Raw genomic sequence first — 21162 nt, forward strand, 5'->3', positions numbered from 1 at the left:
CAGAGACACGGTGTGCCGGGGGGGGGGAGGGGGCACCAGGGGGGGGGGCTCCACAGTGCCTTACACATGCCCAGCGCTATACAGGGGGACGGGACGCTGGGGGGGGGGGGGGAGTTTCATCCTAGTGGAAGGGGTAACATGTACATTAGGATAACGGGATGTGGTGGATGGTGGGTGGTTTATTTTTGGTGGAGGTGTTAGGGGATGTGTGGAGGGTGGCGTGTGTTTGGGGTTGCGTGGTGGTGGGGGTGTGTGTGTCTGGGGGGGGGGGGGGGGGGGGGGTGAGGAGGGTCAGACGGCGAGAGGGACCAGGCCTGTCGGGGAGGCGGCCGGAGGAGAGGTGATGGCCGTCATGACGCCGGGCTCCACTCCGTTCACTGGCCTGCTGCGGAACACACACACACACACACACACACACACACACACACACACACACACACACACACACACACACACACACACACACACACACACACACACACACACACACACACACACACACACACACACACACACACACGCACACACACACGCACGATGAGTCTAGAACAGTACTCCCCAACCCTCACCGCAGTTATGACGCTCCAGGCGAGTATAGAATAGTTCTCTCCAGCCCCATTTGTGTAACGGTCCAACATTAAACCCAGTCTTTATCCTACGCCATCTAAATCACCATGAGCGGAGTATTAGCATGAAAGTCGGGAGGTACAAGAGTGACGAAAACATTCCCAGGAATCAGAGGGTGAGGTGATTGGTTAAGTCATGCACTGCGGACCAATAGCAGCCCGCCATGACTCGCATGCTGGACGAACCGCTACGGTTCACAGTCATCGGTGCTCCCGAGGCACGCTGCCACTGGCCACTGGCCGCTGGCCGCTGGCCGCTTCCCAGCTCAAGGTCCAAGGCTGGCCTGACAGCCTGCAGCCCAGTGGTTATCCAGCCCTTCAGCCCACTAACCTGTCCCCCTCTCTACCTCTCTCTGCTCTTTATACAGACCCCCGACTATCGGCTGGATAAGCAGATTCAGCTCGTAGAACATTGTTCTACGAGCTGAATACCAATCTGAAGTCGATGAAAGACAAATAAATAGATAAATAACCTACCCTATCCAAGCCACGGTGGTCCACTCAGAGTTCCAGTGCAATACCAAAGGTATTCTGTTTACTAAAGTTTCAATAGCACAGCTTATTCTAAGTGCTTCCCAGCTGGTTAAAGCAGGTTTGATACTGAATGCAAGTTATCCAACTCCACACAATGCTCACGTTTAGCTCTCCTCATGTTAAGCTAAAACAATCAAGTAGCGTTTAACACTTCAGAAATAAAAGACGTGAACCAGTGTGACAAGAATGAGAGGCTGTGGATCCCAGACGTTAGAATCACAGCAGAACTAAATCGATCGGCAGCAGAGGCCCTCTGACATGAGGCCGTGTAATGCGTCAAGTCATGGTCGTGCTGGAGAAGGAAAAGAACACAAGATTACCCCTGCAGAGGTACAGGAAACCTGCACCCAGACGGCGACCAGAAACCATGAAAGCGGTTAGTACCCCATCGCCCACCACCACGGGGGTTAGCAGCCAAGGCTACATCAGAAAAGAGCTTGGATAGCTAGCGAAGGCATGCACATGCCCCAACCGGGGAAGGGCAAGGGGGGGGGGGGGTTGCTATTACCAGGGATCAATGCAGGGAATATGACACGCTCTCTCCTGTGGAGGGGGGGAAACAAAACCTTATCGACATCACAAAAATAAAACAAACGATGACTTGGCAACATGCTTAAAGACGCAATCTTATATAAATGTGATGAACAAAAATAGGGACAAGTAATGTGATATCACTGGGCACAAACACCTACAACTACGACAATAAGTGGTAGTGAGGGAGTGTGGGAACTCACGCCTTGTCGTAGTACGACGTGTGCAGTGTCTTGGGGTAGGGGGCTGTGTTTCCGTTGAGGATGTTGCCGTTCTCGATGGCGTACGCCTTCCTCGCCCGCTGGTCTTTGGCGAAGTTCCGGCACGCGGCGAGCTTAGACTCCAGCGCCTGTGGACCGCCGGACGGTCAGACAGAGGGACACTGATTAAGGGTCGTATTTCCCCTCACGGGTAGAAGATGTATCATATTGAAGACCGCCATGCCGTCGTTCACTTCAACAGCGAATCTAGCCTGTGTTCGAGAGCGGGCTGGATGGGCATTGAAATGGACACCGTGAGTCATCGAAGACGGACTAGATGAACAGGGGAGGGGGGGGGGGGGACTGTTGAAGTAGTCCTTGGGAGATGGTCAGCTCCTCACCCCAACTTTGCGTAGCAGGTCCCCGACGATGTTGAGGGCCGATAGCCTTGCTGATGGGGTCAGTGGCGAGTTGCTGCCGCAGCCGTTAGACAGCCCTGGGGGAGTGAGAGAGAAAGAGAAACCATTAAACCCAAGACAGTACTGGGGTAGTGAGACAGAAACAAACCAATAAACACATCACAGCACTGGGGTAGTGAGACAGAAACAAACCATTAAACACAAGACAGCACTGGGGTAGCGAGACAAATTTTCGTCTAAACCAACATTTCTATCTTTCCGATCGCATCGTCACTAATGACAGGATGGGAACCCGTTCGGCTGGGAGCCAGACACACTGCACTATCCTGATTATTTAGTTCTACTTTGAACACATCACCGTGTCATTGTTAAGCGTCCTGAGGGAACATTGAAAGGCGCTTTCACATCCAATGTATTGATATTATTATCGTGGTGCTGTTAGAATAAGAGACTCTTCCACTTCAGACTTGAGGGGATTTATTCCTCAGAGACAGCTTGTTGGCTACCAGTGGGGCCGGCGAAGGCGTTGTCCAGACCCAGGCTCAGCGGGGTGGCGGGCAGGGAGACGGAGGCCGGCCCGGCCGGGTCCATCTTGACGCTGTCCTGAGTGGGCGAGCTGGGGACAGACATCCTGGTCCCGTCCGTCTGCCTCTCTCGCACCGACAGCTCCTGACGCAAGTCTGTTGGCGCACGCACAAAAGATATGTCGCAGGAGGACTTAGAGGAGGCACCCAAGAGTGTTTGTAACAAAATTGGTTGTTTGATTTCAACTGCTAGGGCTAATAATAATAATAATAATAATAATATATTTAATTTGTAGAGCACTTTACATTCAGAATCTCAAAGTGCTACAGAGTTTAAGAGAGAGGAAAAAAGATAAAACGGGTTGTTTAAACATACAATGCATAAAGTGGTTATATCTATATATCTGGCTACACCGATATATTGTTAGGGCTTTGAGCAGACGCTTTTGTCCAAAGTGACTTACAACCATTCATAGACACATTCACACACAGACGGCGGTGTCAACCACACACGGCGACAGCCAGCTTGTCGAGAGCAGTTGGGGTTAGGTGTCACCTCGAACACAACAGTGTCCAAGGTGTGGGGATCAAACTAGCAACCTTCTGATCACCTGGTCAACCCGCTCTACCTCCTGAGCTACTGTGTTCATACACCTGCTAAAACCTGCTCATGCCGGACCAGCTGATGATAATTAAAAGCGAGTGGCGAGACGCGGTCTGAGGAGACGCAGGGTGGGTCGCTCACCTCTGGCCTCGTCCTTTAGTCTCTGCACGGACACCAGCAGGGACTCCTTCTCGTCCAGCTCACTCTCCAGGAAGGCGTTCCTCTCGATGGCCTGGTTCAGACGGCCCTCGAAGTCCTCCAGAGACACGATGGTGGCCCTGGGGATGGGGAAGAGGGGATTATGCAACAGAAAATGTATCAACGCTTCATTTATTGCATGCATCTCCTTATCTTTGACCCCATGAAGACTAGCTGGTTGTCAAGGCGATCGTTACATAATAAACAGTTTTACTAAAAAAAGTTCTCTTTTTCTCGTGAGAACATGTGCTGATGAACAGAGAATGACTAGAACTTAATAAGACACGCTCTGTTCAGGGGAACACTTCTGCATCTTCAACCTGGATGGATTGATGGCCCTCGCCTTTTGTTGCAGCGGTATTGATCAGTCAGAGTCAGCCTGGGTCACTTTGAAAACATGACCAGGAACAACAGGCAGGTCGGTGTGACCTCGTATCAGATGGCATGTACTGCCTGCATTGGGACACACACACACACACACACACACACACACACACACACACACACACACACACACACACACACACACACACACACACACACACACACACACACACACACACACACACACACACACACACACACACACACACACACACACACACCCACCCTCCCTCCCTCCCTCCCTCCCTCCCTCCCTCCCTCCCTCCCTCCCTACCTCTTGGCTCGCTCCAGGTCATCGTTGGCCTGCTCTAGCTCCCGTACGTATTTGTGCAGTTGGTCCTTCACGCTTCGGGTCTGGCCCAGGTCGTCCTCCAGAACCGACATCTGCTTGTAATTCTGGGAGTACTGCGTCTCCAGCTTCTCCTGGAGAGGAAACATCGATCGGTCATTAGGGTTTCATCTAGGAGATAAGGACGCATACATGTTCATTTGGACGACAAAACATATGCACACTGCAATGATCCCATTTTAGAGTATTTTGGGCAGACTACAGTCATAATCTCACATACACATACTGTATATACATAGACGCCGCATTGGCCTTTGGCTAGCACAGCAAGATAGCCTCCATATGTGAGAAGCCAAGACTGGTCTGTGAACAAATACAAGTAACCGGGTACGCTGTGTTTTTTCGGGATAAAAACAAAACAAAACACTGTTAACATTTTTCAATAGATTTCAATCAGTCATTCATGGTTTATGATCTAGGTGCAGAACAATAATGTTTTGTTAATAAGAATCTCGATAGTTTGATTATGATCGTTGCCAGATGCTTTATCTCTCAGAAGTCTGGCCTGGGAAAAAAGATCCCTCAATCATGTGCCGCTTGGGGCTTTACAAACAGTCACACAATCCAAACCACATCTCAGGGAATAACCTTTCACAGGGAACACTGAACAATTGATTTCGGTTGTATTTTGCCATTATAACATTATGCTGAGTTCTTACAAGTTGGCCACCAACGGCAGGATATTAATAGTCAACATTGGCGATAACACTAGCTAGTTATGAAAGCTGAGACTTTATAAGAAAACATATTGACTAAATTGCCCATAATCTAGATTTTCTCTGTTTGTCTTGTTCTCCAAACCATTTTTTATGACCAGCCGGTTTTATACTAGTTATGGCTGAGCGACTGACATTATGAATCTGACTGTAGTTAGCTGACTAAGCTAACACTTTACTCATACTTTGAGGCTTCCCAAAGAGAGGAGTTGAGGAGGCAGGGGGAAGTAGCAGTAGGAAGGGAAGGCCTTTCCGCCAGTGAGTACTCTGTGCTCTGCAGTGAGCACTTTGTGCTCTGCAGTGAGCACTTTGGACTTTGCCAGGACAGGCAGGACAGGATAAACCAACTGTCAGTGTCCCGACCCATCTCCAAAGAGTAGATGTTTCACTAGGCTATAAGGAATATAAAGCTAGTAAATTTCCCTGAAAATGTTACCTTTTCTTTCTTAATATTTAGGATTTAGAATATAAATTATGCATTTTTTATTACACTGTGAGATAGTTAACCCTTTTTGTGTTTAAAGTTGTGTTTAAGTATTTTTTCTTCCACTTCAGCCAGTGGTCACCAGGACAGCACAACCCTCAAAGAAGGCTGGAGAGTACTATCTATGCACCAAACACCGGTGTCTGTGAGTGACGTCATCAAAACATTTCCATCCTTCCTTCTACCAGGACCACTCTTAAGCATTGCCTGCCTCTCTCACTGGTCCAAAGGCCAGACTCAGTGACGCCTTGGCTAGGGTGTAGTAGAGTCAGGAGTGGAAGATGAGGAACGGGAAGGACCGAGAGGGCAGGGCCAAGGTCATGGTGCATGGTCTTCTCAAAAGGTATTCAGGGGAGGAATGTAGAGCTGATATCGAGGCCTAGATTTCTATGCGTACACTTCCCATCTACGTTTGACTTGCTGGTTATTATTTCAATGGCACCTCCTTATTAGTCTGTGCTGACAGAATTTCAAATCAGCCGATAGGCTGGTCAAAAAAAACAGGGTCATGAGCTCACAAAAGACCAGAGGGCGTTTGCCCTTACCCTCCACCTGCATGTTCCATAAGCATATCACTATCTGAGAGTCTCTTCATCTACACCTCCCATATCCAGATACATTGGGATACACATCCAAGATATCCTTCATGTTACTTTATTGCTCTGGTTCAAAAACATTACGCAGCTTATTCTTGTGTTGTGTGGATGCTTGGCCTCAACTTGGGAGATGTTGTACATGTTGTTAAAAAAACACAAGAGGAAGACCCAGCTAAGCATGGCTATCAAATGACATGTCCGGTACAATCCGAACGTAGACGTGGGGGATGGAATGAGACGGATGTTGCCACTGAGGTGACAATAGATGGGCATCGCCTTCAATGTTAGCATGTGCAGCCTACCCCTCGTGCCATCCAGTGACTGGTAAGATGGACTCTTGCCACATGTTGAAGCTGGCCAGGAATATGTTAGAGGCAAACCTGCGTTGCTCATGTGAATGATGAACAGGCAAAAGGTGGACTGCATGCTGACAACAAGGTCGCAGACGACCATGTGTCCATTAACTCCCAGAAGATGAGGGTGCCCCTGGCGCCGATGACTCTGAGACAGCAGCTCTGCACACAGTGGGGTTCTGTTCACCCTGAGTCTAAACACTGTCAAGCAACGGCTGAATTCACTGAGGTAATACACGTCAACATTGTTCTCTTATCAAAGTTTACTGGGCATGCTGCCAACAGTCAATCCTTTATACTTTAGAAATAAGGCGAATGATTCATGGGAAGAGGAAAGATGATACTTTATGGTGATGATAAAAATGCTTTCAGTTGATGCAAAACATTTTTTTTCCAATATAGTTTTGACAGGTTCTTTGACATAATGAACAGCATTTCTTACAGGCTCTGTCAATGGAAATGAGAGTTCTTGTTGAGAGGCTGGGAAAACTTGATATGTTAACAGGGATGAAAGATGGCACACCCCTCAAGATCATACAAACAGAAGCTTAACAATTTTAAAGTACCTCTTTGATCCCAGAGTTCTTTTAAAATGATGCAGCCTCGGTTCATTTGATAAGTTCATGGCATAAGTTCCTATGATCTTTTTGCTGCTTTGTTTCCATTGGAATTCTTCTACGCTCAGCATTTCTCAGTTCATACAGTTATGACCATGGCTACCTACCAACCGCTTTGGTGGCCAGGTGGACAATGCCCTTGTGTACATATCAGGGTTTGTCGTTCAGCAGATATATATCCTTCTCATCAACATTCAAAGGAACGAGAGACAAAACCTTTTTTGCACTCCACTGAGATCATAAATCCTTGGCCATATAAAAACCAAATCGGTTGAGAAATGTAACTCAAACATTGCAAACCATTGCTACACTCCACCTAGGTGACTTTATTGGGCCTCTCCAAACACAAGAATGAAGGTTGGAGCTGTTAAAAGCTGGTTTATTGTAGGGTTTGCCGATAATGATATATGGTGCAGGTGCTCCAGTGGGTGTGGTGTTGGCTTGTTTAACCTGTCCCCCTTGATAATTCAATGCGCAACAGGTGTGCAGCCCCTCCCATCCCCAGCGACGTCAAATCAGACTCGGCCAGGTGAGGCTACCTAAACCAGCCATCATCCACACACACTCCACCGTAACGTTTCAGGGCTTTTCATCCAGAAGAACCCTAGCTCCCTTTTTACTCATGTTTGTATACCGGCCAGTCTAGGCCTCTCCATCATGGCGGGGCCGTCGACAAATCGGAGCGGAAGCAGTCAATACGGCGACTGTGCCAATACTATGTGCCAAGATGCCTCACCTCTCCGGCAGCAACTCGACAATCCCTTCAAGTCAATTTCATGGCAGTAAATAAGCGCCCATGCAGCCATCTCATGGAAGATTAGCTGGGATGTATCAAGCCCCTCCTCACATGGGTCGGACTCTAATGCCTCGACTGCATCTTAACCCAGATTTCAGATCATCCATATTTCAAGGGGCCCAGACATTTCTTTAAGCCCCCTTTAACCATCCTCAGGAAAGGGGGGGGGGGGGGGAATGGGGAAGTAGAATATGACCCACTTATTTTCTTGGAGCAACGAGACAATCGGCTCCATGGATTCTGCTGCGCTCAGCATGACCTATATATATATATATATATATATATATATATATGCGCTCCTCTGTTATCGAATCTGAATCAGAGCAGACCGGTCCCAGACAGCTCGTGTTCGCCCCCACCCTAACCCAAATTCCACGCCATCCGCCTGGCATTTCCTCCACTAATGACCATGGAAGGTGGGGTTTCATGATGACGGCTTTTTCCCCCCTCATTACCACGGGACATGTTTCCCCTACTGCCTGGTAGCGTAATAAGCACACAAGACACAGATACCTGCTCCTCCCTCCCTCGCTCTAGCTAGGGCGCACGGGGGGAATATTCACCCCAGGGGGTCTCGATGCATAATAAAGGAGGGACCCATCTAGCCGGTACAGAATGCAATACCCTTGAAGCTGCAGGGGGGTCTAACAGTTACCTCTGGGGCCTCGGGCTGCAGAGGTAACTGTTAGACCCCCCTGGAGCTGGATCAGATTTCCATTTAGATTACAAATGAATCCCAGAGTAGCAGTCATCCCAAATGTGTCGAGGCAGCTTTACAGCATTATAAACGTCCAACACAGACTTCTGACTCTCAGGCTCATCATTTCGGTACCGCAGCGTTGTACCGTGTTCATTCAGTTATTAACTCAGCGACCTGTCGCGTGCTTTGGTGGAGCCTGGGTGAGCGGACAGGATACTTCTATCTGGTTCTTCCTCCCCGACCACCCCGGACACCCCACACGGTTGTCTCCTTCTACTAGGAGTCTGGATGTATGGGGGTCTGTGGTGTAACTATCGCCATCTCAAATAGAAAGCGATAGAAATGATGGAGGGCTTATGGAGGAGCAGCAGAGATATAGAGATATTGCTCTATTACTCCCTCCCGTGCTCAAGGACATGGGAAGATAGACGACAGTTTCAATATAAAACCCCCAACACAGCCTATAAAATATAAAATTCAACGGTCCAGATGAAGGCGAGGAGATGCGCTCCGTGTTGATACAGCGTGTGGCACATTTGTACACTGGGTTATGAACATAAGCCCTCTGTTAGGGTTTTGAATACAAACAGACCCAGGGGAGCTATTATTCCTCAAAGGAAAAGCCTGTGCACCTGAATGAGTATTCAGGTCCTAATGCCAATGTTTGGTTACACAGCAAGCACGCAAGTACACGTACCGCACCCGGAGGCCTACTATGTGCATCACGTAATAGTCAGAAATAATAACACACATAACATACCATAGATATGTGTGGCGTAATGCTATGCTCACGTTTTCTCCAAATACGAATACCATTGCAAGAATGTAATTCGACACCTTGGGGCTGGTAAGGCAGTTTCAGCTTGCATTTCGATTTCTAAACAGCATTAATTAATTTACAATCAAATACAAAGTGCCTGGGATATCTGCCACTGACAAAGTGAGACCTCTTGAACCTGCGAGCCCTCCCCTGCCCGGCGGGTTACCTTCAGGGAGTCCAGGTCGTTCTTGAAGCGCTGGTTCTCAGAGAGGAGGTCTCTGAGGCGGTGCTCGGCCTGCTGGAGCTGGGCCTCCAGCTCGGCCTCCAGCTCCCTGCTGCCCTCCTGGAACTCCAGCAGCTCCTCCTGGGCCTCCTGGAAGCTGTGGGACAGCAAGGGTCCGTGTTATCTCCAGAGAGGAACCGTCTGGGCCCTCTAGGCCCTCAGAGAGAGCCTCAGATACTCAATTACATTTGATTAGGCCTTAATCACTGGTACAGTCTCAAAGGGCTTTACAGGCCATATATTTATATTCTCCTTTTATTTTATGAATTCATTATTTTACAATGAACATCCAAACAAAAAGGTTTTTTAGGAAATAAACCCTCAAAGCGTCCTTTTCGAAGTGGTCTTGGAACGTGTAGGGTTAAATGAAAGGAGCCCCTTTGTCATCTGAAAGATGCTGACTCTGCAGTTGTTGGCAAGGAAATGCTATGCAGCTCCGTCATTGGTGGGCCTGCTATCATTTTACAGAGGTCGACTAATAGTATTCATGAGAATAATTTTATAAGTAAAATTGACCAATCATATCTTCCCCCTAAATGGTCGAGCTTTGTTAACGCTAAATAAAGTTTTGTCACATGAATCCAATAAACTGGATATAGCTTTTTGGGCGTGATTTTGTTGCCATTCACTTCACGATGGCAGCCGCAACGCAAAAGCATTAGTGTTGGGATTGTTTGAGTAGTCTGCTGTCATGCGTTTCGCACCCCGGGCCATTGTCTATGTGTCTATTTACCAGGGTTTCCCCCAGCACTGTCTTGTTAAGGCGGCTGCCTTAACAAGACTAGGGCCCCTCCTTGACTACCAATGTATTAAAAAAAAAAAAAAAAAAAAAAAAAAAAAAAAAAAAAGCGAGATTTTTCTGCCATGAATAGGGTAAGCCCATCATCTTCTCACTATCTTAGTTCAAAATTTAAAATATTAAATATACAACATTGACTTCATTCACTCTATGTGTAGATAAAGACAGACCTGCGAAACTGCAGGGCAAGAGTCTTACAGCCTGCATGAAGATCAGCATCAATGGCCCACCAGTGTCTAAGTTCAATTACAGCAGGGCGCTAGAACTGTTCTTTGCACAGCCACGCAGAATTGCATGCACTGATGCCTCTTGTCAGCTGTGCCGCAAATAAGATCCAAAAAAGGAACTGTAAATAGTTGAATTTGCATACAAAAGTTAAGTGTATTGTCCATTATTTGTATTTAATTTGCACTTTTCTTTAATTTTATTTTGTAGTGTCTGCATGTTTGCACAACATTTGTACCTACTGTTGTTTATTTATATGGAAATAAACAGTCGTTTATTTCATTCATGCGTACTGGCATCTTTGAGCAAAATACCCCCAAAAATTTTCAGCGCGGCGCTTTGCGCCGCGCCAACAACACCACCAACTGCTTACCACCTTGACTGAGACATTTACTGGGGGAAACACTGTTTACTCTACTGATTACACACACCGCTTGTGTGATGATGTGATTATTTGTCAGAAGAGGATTTGCTTTCTGCCTAAAGATGTGTTTTTAGTTTTGGTGTGGATTACTCTCACTCTCTGGCTCTTTGCTCGTTTCATTGCTCAGGCTAGACTAGCGCATTAATGTTTGTGAGCTGGAATTGTCATAGGTAACTTTTCCAGGACTATAGAGGGAGGACACTAGGATACGCTAGGATGGTAATTAGCTTTTTTCACGACATTACATTTTTACTTATTTATGACATGAAACTGTAAAGTAGTGCAACATGCTAGGTCTTTTACTAAATCATGACCGAAAGGGCAATGATAATAGTTTCCTAACAAAGGACCGTTTTCGAGCTCTCCCCGGAAACCGCTGAGTGAACAAAAGCCCCCCTCTTCTGTAACTAAATGAGATGTTTCACATGGATGTGACGGAGACACACTCTCTGTATGGGTTTTAATCCTGAACAGAAAGCAGAGTGGTGTCATGAGTGTTAGGTCCTCCTCAGTGTCAGGTCATTCCTGGCAGTGCTGGAACAATGAGTCAGCTACGCACGGCCGGATAGGCAGAATAGAGTCACAATCTCCCCATGATGTAATCATCATCATCCATTAAAGCAGCCTCTTCCCTCAAGTGTTTATGCAGACGGTAGTAGTGACCCTCTTCCTTCCCGTGGAGAGTTTGGAATGTCCCTCAAGCAGGTCAGAGAGCCCCTTATTTGTGGAACTGAGATACTGTCCATTGCATGGGGCACCAACTGAAGTTCCTAGAACTGCACTTTCAAAACAACATTGTGAGCGGTCAGCTGTAATGAGTAGGGGTTGTTATGCAAGTGGCACGTGCGCGCACACATTCACACACGTAAACACATTCCCCCCACACTAAAAATAGCAATGGCTCACTGCAATGACCATGTGACCTGGGAGGCGGGAGTGGAATGGGGGAATAGTATTGGGTCATGAAGGCTATACTGGGTTACAACAAAACCTAGACACCAGAGCGTAAGTCCAAGCGTTCATGCTGGGTGTGTGGTTGACCCCACTGTGTTTTAATCCCCTCGTGGCCCAGTCTGTGGCATTATGTGTGATGAGCTGAGAGAATGGGCCGCCACAGATCATTTCATTGAGTGTAAGACCAGGAGAGTCCAAGCTGTTCAGCAACACATGGAGCCAGCGTGACATAAGCCCATTCATAGATGTGTGTCTTTTGTTTACATATAGAAAATGAAACAGGATCTGAACTTTAATAGGAAAAAAAAAATAAAAATAAAAAGAAAGTACATAGAAAATGAATCTAGGAAAACAACTTGGTTGAATTGCTGAAGGTAATTTAGACGTGGGACGGGTCAAAGTGGTTCTCCCTTTACTGTCCTTTCACTGAGAGAAGCTGAGAGTAGTACTGATGACGCTACACAGAGACGCCTTCCGGACCCGAGGTCATACCGGGGAGAGATGCATCTTTCACAGTGACTGTGAGAGGTCTGTTTCCGTCCGTTGCCAATGATGACGTCATTTAATTATAGCCAAAACAGCTGAAGGTAACACAGAACATTTATGACACACACACACACACACACACACGATAACATTAATACAACATCAACACAAGTTTGATTTTATGGGAGTGACTGACCTTTGCTTGTACTTAAGGGAAAGACTCTTCCAGAAGTCGATTTCCTCATCTTTCGAGGAGAATTTGGGTATCATGTCCGTTTCCATGGCAAATCAATCTGAGAGAGAGGCAGAGAGAAGGACAGAGGATGAATAGACTGATGTGACACACTGCTGTGACAACATTAGATTCTAAATACGTCAATCAATGGGATTGCAAGTTTCATCATCAACATCCTAACGAAGCATAGTGGGAGATTTCCTATAGCTGTGCCTCTTGTTGTTACAAGGCAACTATGTTAAGTTTGGAATAGAATACATCTCTCACTTGACCTTTAAATAAATACCAGGCGTGTGCAGTGTGTGTGATGCTTATTGGCACCCATTTTGAGTCACATGTCATTTGATTAGAGTTCTCTGAAGCTGTCAGTTTTTCCTAGATAGAGTACGGTCTTAACAATTTCTGGCAGAATCACATAAGCAGGTGTAGAACCTCAACTGTTTTATGACAATTAGGTTACTGAACATGAAGTCAAACTCTGAATATTACCATCTCTGGTGTGAGGTCTTCATTATTACAGTTATTTGCAGGTGTCTATAAAAAGGCCTTTTTTAACAGAAAGTTCTGATACGACAGCAATTGCTTCCCCAATCATGCTATAAAACCATGCAAGCTCCATCACGCAATGACTGGTTTCATTTTTTAAGGCCAATGGAGGTAGGGCAACATAGTGTTCAAACTAGCCAGAAGCCTAAAATATATTTACCACGATAATGAACATGACCAGTCTAGTTATCACAGCACCGTAAAGAATACTGCTAATGTAATGCCAAAAAGTTGAACAATGGATAAACAGGAACGTAGACAGAAGGAAGGCTGTGGCCTTGATTTCCATTCATCACAGGGATTTGTAATTATAGAGACCTTTAACACAGACACACACGCCAGCTATTAGTAGAAAGCCAGTGAAACCAGAATGATGAACAAGGCATCTAAAAATAGCTGTTGTCGGCTGCTTATTTATATGAGAGGAAAGGGTAGCTAGTCTACACATGTTTATGGGGGCATCATGAATCAATATTGATGCTTTCACTTAAAGTTCAAGTGGTGATGACATCAGTTTTTACAGTGAAAGGGAGGCGGGTCATGTTCTTGTCTGTATAGCTCGAAACGTACTAGACAATAAATGCTCGCAACATCAAACTAAATGTGATATTAGATGAGTTTGGGTTTTCAAGAACAGCAACGACTACAATCCGACCCTTGATACACATTTGATGTGGCTATAGTATAAACCATCGTACAACGGAGTCCTAATACCAGTCATGACTCAGAATCAGAAGAAGCTGTGTTGAGACTGTTGCCAGGACGATACTTAACGTGTAATACTCATCGTCATATCTATTACACACGAAGGAACCCTGTTTGTTCGTCCGCCTGGAATTGAAACCATCCCAGAGACTGGCAGGTGTTGCTAACCCACCGACCAGCTAGCTGGTCAGCCAGCTCATCACATCGTCGGGCCCGTTTATAAGGCTGAGGACAAACAGGATGGTTCCCCTGCCCTGAACACGGTTGGATTAGTATCATCCCCCAGATAAAGGACTAGCACCTACCTAAACATGTCAGCTTCAACTTCAGTCCTGCTCAGTCCATGGTGTCTCTGTCTGCTCTGAGATGTGTTGACAGATACCAGCAGCTAGCCGTGTTGCCTGGCCGCTCCGCTTTCTGAGGTGGGCTGTTCAGGCGGCTCAGCTGCTCTACCGGGACGATGATGCGCAGCCTCCGTCACTAAAAGCAGAACGTGGAAGAGGGTGTGTTCTCGTTTTTATAACACATCCGCGCTGCTCGAAGGCGTCAATGTTGCTCGTTTTCTGCGCACAATCACAGGGCTGCGCATGAACCGGTTTATTCATATAAACCGTTCACTGTTTAACTGGTTGGTCCTACCTCTGCAATGTGGCGTCCTCTGGTGGCCGTCAAGAGTAACAACGCTGGTTTCAGTCGTATTATATCACAGCGAGGGATGGGTTCACGTTTCCAGTGTCTTTTATTTAATGACATACACGTTGCTTGAAGTCAAATGTGTGAGGCTTGTATTTTTTTTTCTTTCAAGAAACGTTGATTTTACGTTGTAACGGACACCGTTGACTGCCTTTTTGCGGGGCTGGTTGCCTAGTTACTAATCTACTGACTCAAACACTGGCAGCCATGACTTCCAAACCGCTACGAAGTGATAAAAGTCCTTTAAAAGCCTGGAACTCGTCTGTTCCAGACAGACTTTCACTCTTTGAAGAATATTACAGGACAATGAGAAAGGTTTGTGGCGGTGGCCCTTGGTATTTTATGGGCAGAATTCATTGATATTATCATTTGCGTTTTAGAAAGACAATTGCATTGCAGATAAGGCCTCTGGCTAATGGGTCCATGATTCAGAAGGCTAATCCCATTAACAAGTTAAACCAATTAGAAAGACTACCAACATTTCATAGTTTCCCTTAACATTACACCAGTGGATGGCAGGGATTTACACCGGAAATACTTCCAGTACAGAACGTGATCCGTTGTCATAGACACTTCTTTCTGGTTCCGATGACGAGCCTATCAAAGCGTCCCAGGAGAGCCGCAAGCCCTTCCTACAGTTTGATGTTGCAGTGGGCGTGCATAAGCCACAAACAGTTTGAGTACCGTATAATTGAGACCATATGAACATACCCACACGCACACGTCAGTGACGTCACACACATACTCACACACAAATTAATAAGCCTGCCTACAGAAAGCCACACACAAACATACAAATGCATAGATAGCACACATACAGACAGACACACGCACACACAAATGCGTAAGCCGGCATACAGACTGACACACACAAACAGACACATGTATAAGCACAGATACAGTAACACACACACACACACACACAAATGCATAAGCAAGCACCGATTCAAACACACACATACACACATTTACAGTACACACACGTTTACAAGCACACAGCAAGCCCTCCACGACTGGCAGTGTCACGTGTGTGGGTCCAGGAGGTTTTTATTGCAATAGGGAGAACAATGGTTGCAGGTCTCCAGGATATAGGCTTCCATGGACCAAGCGTAAACAGTGACAGGAGCCTGGCTACCACCCAATCTGGCTGCACTCCTTCACCCGCTCACTGGGATGGAGAGACGCACGAGGAGGGCGGCCAGGCAGCCGGAGAGAAACTGTTTGCAAAATGTAGAGAAGGAGAAACAGGAGCCGGAGGAGGAGTTGCAGGGGACTAGTTTGTTTCATCAGTGTATGTCCCTCAGGAGGCTGACCCATTCAGAAGAAGATATGGTTCGTAAGATTTCTCACGTCAGGCGAAAGGTCCATTTCACCTGTTCGCTGACTAAAGCATATTTAGTGAATGGTGTGGTAAAGGTATTTGAATATTGTCAGATACAAAACATTGTTGCAGGGTCACAATGTAGGGTAGCCTGCAAAATGACAATTTGTATTTTTTTTTAAATTGTAGTCGTGCTTTATGTGGTAAATAGATCATGTTTTTGCAAAAACGTTTTTGTCAATGGAATGTGCCAACATTTGACGTTGTGAAACGGAACAAACAAAAAAAAAAGAGCCTGTGTGTTTGTGTGTGTGTGTGTGTGTGTGTGTGTGTGTGTGTGTGTGTGTGTGTGTGTGTGTGTGTGTGTGTGTGTGTGTGTGTGTGTGTGTGTGTGTGTGTGTGTGTGTGTGTGCCCGCCCACGTGCATGCGCCGGTCCGTGTGTGTGCATGTACGATTGTGGGGTCCGCACCACCTTTGCCAGCTCCCAGCCTCAGCGACTCTATCCCTTCTATCCTCCGGTTCCCTTTGCTACCTTGTGGATGTGTTGGCGCCGCTCCTCCAAAAGCCTTCCTCTGTGTCTCCTCAGAAGTTCCTGTTACACCGGCTGATCGTCATCGCCGCCCTCCCGCAGAGCCTCGCTGACAGGCAGAAGCTGGGAGGTCAGCCAGTTCTGTTCAGAACCGCCGTCTAAAAGGCCCATCAGTCATCAATCCACTCTGCGTTATTTTTCTAACCAGGGGATGGATGTCTTCCAATGTATCACCTAAAGAGATCCCTTTCCCTCCACTAGCATCCTAGACCACAGCGTCGCTCGTCTGGCCGTGGATGATTTCACTTAATCAATCCTTAATCGTTGTCTTCGCCTGGAGGTTAACGTTACCGGGACGTGTACATGTCTGGTTTAATGTTTTGGGTTCGCTTGAACCGTAATCTTAATCTCTGATAAACATCAAGAATTCATGGAATGACAAATTTGCTCCTCATTTGATCCAACAAGGTCAAAAGCATTTTTGACCTTTTTACTTTTATATTGTGAATTATCACTGACTTATTAATGTGAGCTTTTAAAATGATTGAAGAGATATTGTACCTTTAGAGGTAACGATTCAGTTTGAGTAGCAGTCGGTACATGGGAGATATGGGATACTCTGACCGAAAGACATTTTTCCCCGGACCTTTGTCTGGAATGTTCTTTATTGCCTTCACACCTCCAACGCATAAAACGTACAACTTGTAAGACCTGTGACACTCAAATTGTCCAATAAAACCAAAGGAAAGCCAGACAAAACGGCATTTCAAATGGAACGACATGTTATGTCGCACCAGCGGGAAAAGGTGTCCCTCCATCAAGATTTGTGTGGATCTTTTTATCTGCACGATACATTTTCTTTGCATTATTTCCCCCGTTATTCAGCACTAATTAAATGTCTCTCTCTGTGAAGCCCACTACGAGGAGCTGAACCTGCGACTGCAGAGGCAGTACCATGTGGAAGGCATCAGCGGCCTTCTGTTGATGTATCCCTCTTGCCTGCTCCACGTCATCGAGGTGAGCTCGCACCAAAACCTACAGAGGGCCTTCTGCATCTGAAGGCCATATCGATTAGTGGGGAGGGCCAAACGTATAGTGGTCATGGTTTCCAAAGATTCTAAAAGGTTTAGCCACCCAACCAATGTGTCCGCTGGGGGATCAAGATGTAGGGTTACATTAAGGTTAAACACTGCGACGGTACACTCTAATCATGTCTCTTGTTTGTTCTTTCCTCTAGTCTTCCTCTGAGGTGTTGGTGTCTCTCCTGCAGAACCTTAAGGACCTACAAGAAGAGGGGTAAGGATCATTTCTTTTAATTGAGGCCAGTAACACATTATACTGGGTGATTTATGCAAGTCCATCTGTTTGATTCATCTTACAAACCCAGAATAAGAAAGGATATTAGCCTACAAAACTGGCATACATTGCAGATAATGAATAATTCATAATATTCATTATCATATAATATTCAAAACAACATTGATCATTCATAATCAATATTGCCTGTGATGGCGGTGATCCAGTATAATGTTACCTATGCAATTTAACCAAATTCTGTGATTAAGTGATTGTAAAAACTAATTCAGGGAATAATAGGCTACTTAACTGGAAGTATAAGAATGTTTAGGAAATAGTGTAAAGGGTAGTTACGGCCAGACAAGCAACCCATTGGTCTACCTGGGTCGCCATGGTCACCATTGGAAAAACAAGTTCTGGGCCTGAATTTCTTCAATTATGGATGTGGAGCAATATGTGTTCAATGCTATCAATGCCCTCTCTCCAGCGGTCAGGTGGAAACTGCAAAGGTAGTTCTCATGTCACATGACCTGCCGAATAGACTCTTCCATCAGTGGAGCTACAAGGTTAGATTTGGGTCTTTTATATTTTCTCTTCTGCTAACTCCTGTCTTTATATGCAATATCTAGCGTTTATTTAGAATACATAGATCGGTGGATGGATGGATGGATATTTACCTTGATGATTTGATGCATGGTCTGACGTTTGACTTGATGTCATTGACTGACCGATGGGTTGATTGAAGGTGCTGACGATGCAGACCCGGACCCTGGGAGAGGAGGCTGAAGGAGAGAGTACAGATGCCCTGGTTGACACAGTCCGCTCCATGATTCTGAAGCTAGGCACCCACCTCGAAATAGCCAGCGAGGTGCTTAATGCGTCTGCATTAATAAAACATAATAAAAACCTGAAGGCCAGCACCGTAGGCTAGGATATGTTTTATTAACATTTACGTCCATAAATGACTGACTTTAACTATCACCGTAATCTAAAACAATGAAATCTAAAACGATGTGTTTTTAAGGTCGGTCAAGGTCAAAAATGTATTAAAATACGAACACAAAACAACACATATAAGTGATCAACATATTCCTCCCGTTGGTTCTGTGTAGGCTCTCCCGGGCTCGGTCCTGGAGGAGGCTCCAGAGCTGGTGGTCCCTCAGGAGGTCTTGATCCGCCTGCTGGCCTGTCCAGAGCTGCTGAGCCCCCAGCAGTACCTGCAGACCTACCACTCTCCTCTCAACATCTGCATGGACTCTGGTAGGAGCACCCCCCCCCCCCTTCTGTATGCACTCATGGCATAATTCATATTTAATGTATAGGGAATACAAATATATGAAGATCAGTCAGACAAGCATGCAGACGCATAAACCTTGAATTATGATAATTAAGATCATCAATAATGATATGGATGATGTCTTAAGGTTTTTGTGTGATAAGGTATAACCCAAATGAAGCAACTGTCAGGAAATAACTAAATATGGATATTTTCTGTTTACAAGGTCACGTTTTTGGAAGCAGCTGTGCAACCACCGTGTAACATGTTTGTTCTTTAAAGGTATGAATCCTCATGCATGTTACTTGTACCTCCTAAAACAAATCAGATGTTATCTCGCAGACGTAACTTCATTTTCTCCTCTGTGTCGTTATTGAATTTGTTATTTACGATCAATCCAGGGTGACACTGAGACAAATGTGGGTTGTGTACTTTCTACAGATGTATTATTGGGCCTGAAGAGTTGCACCTGGTATGCAATGTGAGTTTGCTGTGGTAGTACCAATAGAGGGCGGTATTCTGTCAGAGATAGCTTCTAGGTGGCCTTGTATACTGTCTGTTCCAAAGTGGATTTGCTGTTATCTTGTCAGTGTTTATATTTTAGTATATAGTAGTACACTTGTGATTTACGAGACGCTTTTACCCAAACTGACTAACAGTGAATTTATAGGTACGTTTTTTTCATGCAGTCACTCAGTGTGATATGCTCTGCCGCCTTGTTTAAATGTCGTCCCTCACGCCCAATGAATGCGTCTACAAGCAACTCAGACCAAACCACAGACGATGTATATAGAAAAAACATTTTAATAGGTTGAACATTCTAATGAGGCTTCTTTTTTTGATCGTACAGTACACTGTGTTCCACGTATAATTTGTCATATTCAAGCAAACCATCTCTACTCGTCAAAACGAGTCCAGAGTTTGACACAAAGGGCTAAAATGTTCCTTCAATCCGTAGTTTATTTCCTTTTTCTTATTTTGGCCCCAGTGAGATGGTAGAAATAAACAGTAAGAAAATAACCTGTGATGATAGAACCAGGAGACAGTCCAGCAAACAAATTCACGACGCCGTTTACAGAAAACATGATCTTTAGTTCGTGTTTGTTTGTTGCTTATCAACCGATAAGTACTCGCAATGGCCTGCAGCTCGGGAAGGAATACGATTTTCATTAGATAGCAACGTACAGCATTTACAGAACTTTCTGGTGTTCGGTGAAAATGTAAACTGATCGTACATACGAAGATACTAGTCGAGCTTTGCTCAGCATTCTGCAAATTCTCACAGACGGGGAGTAAAAGATTGCGTTTCACATGGAAACTGCAGTGTGCATGGATCAGCTCAGCGGAGCACAGAATTATGGGCTGAATTTTGCACGGGTTTTTGTTTGTCTCGTTTAAAATAAATACAAGCACACGTACATACTGGGCGCAAGAATGAGACATGTTTGATAGGCATGGTCAAAAGGCATGCTGCTGTTTTGTACAAAGAGGACAATGTCTAACCCAAACGTTTCCCAGATTGTGCCACAACACAGTTTTATCAAATATCCCTCCCCACATTTGAAACGTAAAAACTACACTGACAAAACACAACATCCCCATGACAACCACTTATGGGGTGAACTTTTATTTTTTTACCCATGTCCACAGTACATTCCACCTATTCAATAAATAGCCTTTGATTTATTTTTTGTTTTCATCTTTAAAAGGGCATGCTTTAAAAAAATTACAATACAGGAAAATGTTTCTGGATCTGGTGAATGCCGATCTCTGTTTAACAGAATGACTGCTCGTAAAGTTGGGTCAAGTGAGTATTTACAGGCCTAAATAGTAATCCTCTTTTGTACTGGATAACAAACAGCACAATACAGTTTTACAAAAGCGACCCAGGCTTTTAACAATGACTCGTTTCCATCATTGAAGGCTCCAAACTTCAACGTCTGGAAACAGTCACTGTTTTGAAGGACTATTTCACCAGGGAATTGTTTTACCTATATT

General features: G+C 45.5%; 2 protein-coding genes across 4 annotated transcripts; one reads left to right on the top strand and one right to left on the bottom strand.

Moving 5' to 3' along the window:
• Positions 1-291: 291 nt before the first annotated feature.
• ndel1a (nudE neurodevelopment protein 1-like 1a) lies at positions 292-14567 on the bottom strand. Of its 3 annotated transcripts, XM_056576871.1 has the most exons (10): positions 14354-14566; positions 12759-12855; positions 9618-9771; positions 4295-4443; positions 3580-3716; positions 2817-2990; positions 2293-2387; positions 1895-2040; positions 1669-1703; positions 307-385 (listed from the first exon to the last, which is right to left on the bottom strand). In XM_056576871.1, the coding sequence occupies exons 2-10, from the start codon at positions 12842-12844 to the stop codon at positions 375-377; spliced, it is 987 nt and encodes a 328-aa protein (XP_056432846.1). In that variant the 5' UTR covers positions 12845-12855; positions 14354-14566; the 3' UTR covers positions 307-374. The 3 variants fall into 3 exon arrangements, with proteins under 3 accessions (XP_056432845.1, XP_056432846.1, XP_056432844.1); XM_056576870.1 differs by lacking the exon at positions 1669-1703 and having other exon boundaries at positions 292-385; XM_056576869.1 differs by lacking the exon at positions 307-385 and having other exon boundaries at positions 968-1703; positions 14354-14567.
• Positions 14568-14939: 372 nt separating this feature from the next.
• Positions 14940-19956, top strand: LOC130371189 (testis-expressed protein 47). The gene is made up of 8 exons (XM_056576873.1): positions 14940-15056; positions 16650-16722; positions 17506-17609; positions 17830-17888; positions 18376-18454; positions 18634-18756; positions 19001-19148; positions 19391-19956. The coding sequence occupies exons 1-8, from the start codon at positions 14949-14951 to the stop codon at positions 19426-19428; spliced, it is 732 nt and encodes a 243-aa protein (XP_056432848.1). The 5' UTR covers positions 14940-14948; the 3' UTR covers positions 19429-19956.
• Positions 19957-21162: the final 1206 nt, after the last annotated feature.

This window comes from Gadus chalcogrammus, chromosome 18, assembly GCF_026213295.1.
Source record: "Gadus chalcogrammus isolate NIFS_2021 chromosome 18, NIFS_Gcha_1.0, whole genome shotgun sequence".
Classification (NCBI taxonomy): domain Eukaryota; kingdom Metazoa; phylum Chordata; class Actinopteri; order Gadiformes; family Gadidae; genus Gadus; species Gadus chalcogrammus.

Coding starts and splice junctions, on each gene's coding strand:
- LOC130371189 (XM_056576873.1), top strand. CDS start 14,949: ATGACTTCCAAACCGCTACGAAGTGATAAAAGTCCTTTAAAAGCCTGG. Junction 15,057..16,649: donor ATTACAGGACAATGAGAAAG/GTTTGTGGCGGT, acceptor GTGTCTCCTCAG/AAGTTCCTGTTACACCGGCT. Junction 18,455..18,633: donor TCCATCAGTGGAGCTACAAG/GTTAGATTTGGG, acceptor GGTTGATTGAAG/GTGCTGACGATGCAGACCCG.
- ndel1a (XM_056576869.1), bottom strand. CDS start 12,844: ATGGAAACGGACATGATACCCAAATTCTCCTCGAAAGATGAGGAAATC. Junction 2,991..3,579: donor ACTAAAGGACGAGGCCAGAG/GTGAGCGACCCA, acceptor GTGCGCCAACAG/ACTTGCGTCAGGAGCTGTCG. Junction 2,041..2,292: donor ACCTGCTACGCAAAGTTGGG/GTGAGGAGCTGA, acceptor GGCGGTCCACAG/GCGCTGGAGTCTAAGCTCGC.